The sequence below is a fragment of the Humulus lupulus genome, chromosome 5 (assembly GCF_963169125.1).
Source record: "Humulus lupulus chromosome 5, drHumLupu1.1, whole genome shotgun sequence".
Classification (NCBI taxonomy): Eukaryota; Viridiplantae; Streptophyta; class Magnoliopsida; order Rosales; family Cannabaceae; genus Humulus; species Humulus lupulus.
The window spans coordinates 114,202,742-114,208,088 of NC_084797.1; the positions used below are offsets into that span (position 1 = coordinate 114,202,742).

General features: G+C 38.6%; 1 protein-coding gene across 1 annotated transcript; it reads left to right on the forward strand.

The window, feature by feature from the left end:
- Positions 1-3,966: 3,966 nt before the first annotated feature.
- LOC133779390 (uncharacterized) lies at positions 3,967-4,812 on the forward strand. Its single transcript, XM_062219359.1, has one exon. The coding sequence runs from the start codon at positions 3,967-3,969 to the stop codon at positions 4,810-4,812; it is 846 nt and encodes a 281-aa protein (XP_062075343.1).
- Positions 4,813-5,347: the final 535 nt, after the last annotated feature.

Consider the following 5,347-nt stretch of genomic DNA (forward strand, 5'->3'; position numbering starts at 1 on the left):
CCCTAGTCCTAAAAATAGCAAAACTACCTATCGGGGCACCAGGTGCGGTCGCGCATGCTCCCGGCGGGGTCACGCCCCCGGAAACTTCGGGCTTTCTGGGGTACTGGTCCAGTTATGCCCTATCCAAGTACTGTCTCCCCACTAACTCTGAAACAAAAAATTAATACCAATTATTAAGGTTTTGGGATCGTAGCACGGTCGCTCCATAACCTAGCACAGTCGCGCTAGGCATTAAAACCCCAAAATTACCCAGAAACTCAAATGTTCTTCCTCAAACTGAGTCCCCGCAACTCCCTTGCATACCAGACCTAGAACATTGACCAAAATAGGTATTTTTAGCAGGCTTATGACCCCAAAACGTCCAATACACTCCTAACAACCTGTAACACCCCAAAGTCCCTAATGTGCCTTAGTGCCTTAATTAGGGGGCAAGGAGGGCAATAACTGGTTTACTATGTTATTATGTGATTACATGCATGATTATGTGAGTTATATTGTTATATGACTGAATTCGCATGCAGGTGGGCACGTTTCTTATTAGAAGGGCATTTTAGTAATTTTGGCTTGTTGAGGGCATAACTGTGTATGTGTGCATACATGTGTTATATGTGTGAGACAACTTTATTATGTGGATATATTTGAGATACTCGGCACGAGGAGATCCTAGGTAGCAAGTTAGCGGTTTAGTCATAATGGGGTGAAATATTAGGCTCGGGGTGAGCCTAGGAATAATTTGTTATTTAGTACATTACCGGGGTTGAGCGGGTAATGAGAAATTATTTGGTAATTATTTTAGGATATTGGAGGTAATGGGAATTGTGAGACATTAATTATTATTAACAGGAAAGGTATTAAAAGGCGAAGATGCCCTTGAGGGGCTTTGAGTGGGGAATTTTCCCTAGGGGAGTTTAAGGTATTTTGCACCAATTTAGTGACTTAGTCACCCTTACCCTTAGCTGAAGGAATCAAAAAGAAAACACCAACACTTGTAGCTTTCTCTCTCTCGATTGTTCATTCTCTCTTTCATTCCGGGGAAAGGTTAAAGAATTAAAATCTTGGGGATTTAAAGGTTGAGGTTTAGGAGTGATTAGTTGCAGCTAAGAGAGTTTAATTCACTACTGAGGTAAGGATAGTTGCTTTGTTTTTATTTGTAATTTTGCTGGGGTATTGTTGCTCTTGAGCTTGAAGGTTCAAGGTATTGGAATGGGTTTTTGGTAGTGTTTTGAATGTGTTTAAGCTAGGTTTTACTGCCAGATTAGTGATAATAATATGCTGGGATTGAGGTGTGATTTTGGGATTGCTTGGAAGGGATTTTTGGTAAGGTTTTGGTTGAGGAAAAACAGGGATTTCTAGATTTGCGGGGTTATGCCGCAACTCGTGTGAACCCAGGGCACAGAGGCGGTTCTGTCTTGGTAGGGATGCCAAGACACTTAGGGGCAAGTCTTGGCCCGCCTGAGCAGCTTTGGCCACTTTAGGCTTTTAATGACGGGAATTCAAACCTAAAGGCTCGGGATCGATTTACTACCCGATTTAATATAATTCGAGGTCCTAGAGGCTAGGACTCAGTCTGGAAGCCTTTATTTACTCGCTATTAACGCGATTTTATATTTGGTTATGACTAGGATCCCGCTAGGGGCTCAGAATGGTTTTATCTTACACGAGGGTCATTCTTAACTTACTTTACACTCGGACTTGAGGTAAGAAAACTACACCCATTATGTGATGTATATGATTAGTGTTGGGAATTGTGCCCTAAAAGAAATTGTAGTAGACAATGGTTTTAATGAAATATTTAAATTTATTGAATTATTGTGTATAAGTAGTTTATGTACTATATTATTGCTAATAATATTAAGTAAATATCCTGGGTAGTGCTTGGGGACTTTAATGACATCCTGAACAGAGATGAAAGAGTTAGTGATAGAGTAAGACATAGCTCTACTAATGCTTTTATGAACTGCGTCACATATTGCCAACTGGAAGATGTTAAATTCAGTGGGAATTTCTTTACTTGGAGTAATAAATAGCAGGGATCAGATAGAATTTACTCCAAGATTGATAGAGTTCTGACAAATCAAGCTTGGATGGATAGCTTTACAACTGCTGAAGCTATTTTTCTTAATGAAGGTCTTTTTGATCACACTCCAGCAATTTTAACTGTGTATCCTGATATTCCAAGTGGTAAGAAGCCTTTCAAGTACTTTAGGATGTGGTCTTCCCATCCTTAGTACCACCAGGAAGTGAGTAGGGTGTGGCATCAGACTGTTAAAGGGACTAAAATGTTCCAAGTTGTGACTAAGCTTAAAGACCTGAACAAGCAGGGTTTTTCAGCGATTCACATTGCAGATTTGCAAGCTAGAGAGAATCTTAATGAATGCCAGAACAAGCTGCATAGAGACCCTTTGAATGTGGAACTACAGCATCAGGAGTTGGAAGCTAGAAGGCATTATGTTGGGGTGCATAAATATTACTGTTCATTCATGTCCCAAAAGTCTAAGATAACCTGGGTAAAAGAAGGTGATGAAAATTCTGCTCTTTTTCACTCCAGCATCAAGGAAAGAATATGTCAAAACAAGATATTTTCTATTACTAATGCAGAAGAAAACAGAGTGGAGGATCCAGCTGGTGTTACTGAAGCCTTTATATCCTATTATCAGTCTCTATTGCGCACTCAAATGGAGAATAGACAGCCAGTTAAAGCTTCAATAATGGCTCACGGCCCTGTGATCTCTAGTCAGCAGGCAGATCAGTTGTTAGCAGAATTTTCTAAAGATGAAGTTAAAAATGCTGTGTTTAGCATTCCTGGAATCAAAGCTCCAGGTCCTGATGGATACTGCAGCTATTTATTTCAGGACAATTGGGAGTTGGTTGGAAATGAAATCTTCGAAGCTGTAACATCTTTCCTGCATACAGGGCACTTGCTAAAAGAGCTTAATTCCACAGTTCTTACCCTTATTCCTAAGTGCAAATGTCCAAACACTGTAAGTGATTATCGCCCCATAGCTTGTTGCAATGTCCTATACAAAGTAGCTACAAAGCTTATTTGCAGTAGACTTAAAGTCATCCTTCCAGAGCTTGTGGCTCAAAATCAGGGGGGGTTCATTAAAGGCAGGTTCATAGCTCATAATATTATGATCTGTCAGGATCTAATAAGACATTATGGAAGGAAATCAACTAGACCTAATTGCATGATAAAGCTGGATTTACAAAAGGCCTATGATACTATGGAATGGGAATTCTTAGAGGAGATGTTACATTCTTTTCAATTTCCTGCTAAATTCATTAAACTCATAATGAATTGTGTAACCACACCTAGGTACTCTCTAATGTTTAATGGATCTATGCATGGATTCTTTGCAGCAAAGAGAGGCTTGAGATAAGGGGATCCAATGTCTCCCTTACTCTTTGTTCTTGGGGTGGAATACTTGAGTAGAATTATGCAGAAAGTTGGGGAGAAGAAAGATTTTCAGTTTCATGAAAGGTGTAGTGATTTAAAGCTTAATCATCTAAGCTTTGCTGATGATGTGTTGTTGTTCTGCAAAGGTGACTTCAAGAGCATATATTTAATGCTGCAGGGGTTAAAGTTGTTCTCAAACACCTCTGGTTTGAAACCAAACATAAAAAAAATAACTATTTACTGCAGTGGAATGAGTGAAGAGGAGATTAGAAGAGTTCTTGATGTATCAGGTTTCAGCAGAAATGACATCCCTTTTAAGTATCTTGGCATTCCAATCTATGTTAAGAGAATCTCAGCTGCTGATTGCAAAATCTTGGTTGAGAAGATGACAGCTCGAATTAAGACCTGGAGTTCCAGGAACTTATCCTTTGCAGGTAGAACAGTATTGATTAATTATGTGCTTCTGACTATTCATGCCTACTGGAGTCAAATCATGATTCTACCCAAGAAGCTTGTATCTGAAATTGAAAGCATTTGTAGAAGCTTTCTCTAGAAGGGGGCAGAGCAATATGGTTGGGTCAGGAAGTGTGGCTTGGGAGAAGCTATGTAAGCCTAAGAAGGCTACAGGAATTGGCTTTATGAACATTTCAGATTGGAACCGAGCTGCTTTGATTAAAAATGTCTGGTCAATTGCAACAAAGAAAGATAACCTATGGGTTAAGTGGGTGCATAATGTGTATATAAAACATGAGGAGTGGTGGGGTTACAATGCCCCATCTCATAGCAGCTGGTACTGGAGGAAAATGGTGAACATTAAAGATGAAGTTAAACATCTAATGGATCCTATGCAATTTACATTAGATACCTATCAAATTTCCTCTGGCTACAAGTTGCTTAATCAGGTACAGGAGAGATTCCACTGGAGTAAAGAGGTCTGGTGCAGGCTTAATAGCCCAAAGCACAGCTTTGTGCTCTGGATTGCAATTCAAAACAGGCTTAAAACAAGAGAGAGGCTTCATAGATTCAACATAACTAAAGATTCAACTTGTATCCTATGTAATGGAGCAGATGAAACAGTTAAACATTTGTTTTTCGATTGCTCTTTCTCTCAAGACTGCTTACAACAGTTGAAAAAATGGCTTGGATGGAGAGCTCACACAGAATCATTACAAGGCCTTCTTAGATGGATAGAAAGGTCCAAGAAGAGAAAGTTTCAGAAGAATGTTTTAGCTGCCTCTGTTGCAGCTCTGGTTTATCATTTATGGCAGGCTAGGAATAACAAAATTTGGCAATCAAGCATTGTGACTCCTAAGCTGTTAGTCCAGGAAGAAAAATGGCAAATCAATACTAGAATAACTTGTGTTATGCCTAGGCATGTAGCTCAAGGAGATATGGCATGGTTTGACTTATTGTAATTAGTTGCTAATTCTTTCTTGTATAGATTGCATACAGGCCTTATTTGAAAAAGGTGCTTTTAGGCTGTAAATTTGTTCATGGAGTAATGAATTTCTGCTGGTTCATAAAAAAAAAAAATATTAAGTAAATATCAAAAAAATTTCCAAGTTCATCTATGTGGTCACAATCTCATGTTGGTATGAGAGGATCGAGATTGAGATAATGAATTTAGAAAGTTTGAAGTAAAATAAAGTTATAGAATCTTTAGATTGATTACTGCTAGTACGGTCTGCTAGTATTATAAGTACATGTGATCTAGGTCCGGTTTACTAGTTTAGTAGGACACTTTAGTGGAGGTACATTGCATGTTGAGAGTATGTAAAATTGGACTAGATATGTTTTAATAATACTTGTTTAAATATCGTTTCGTAGTATATAAAACATGTCAACTGATGATCATATACAAACTGATCTCCTGAATTACTATGAACTCTTATATATGTTACTTTTTCCTTTCATTCATGCATTACGGTTTGTCAGAATGATCAGGCTAAG

Bases quoted from the DNA above. Each gene is read 5' to 3' on its own strand.
- LOC133779390 (XM_062219359.1), top strand. From the start codon at position 3,967: ATGGTTGGGTCAGGAAGTGTGGCTTGGGAGAAGCTATGTAAGCCTAAG.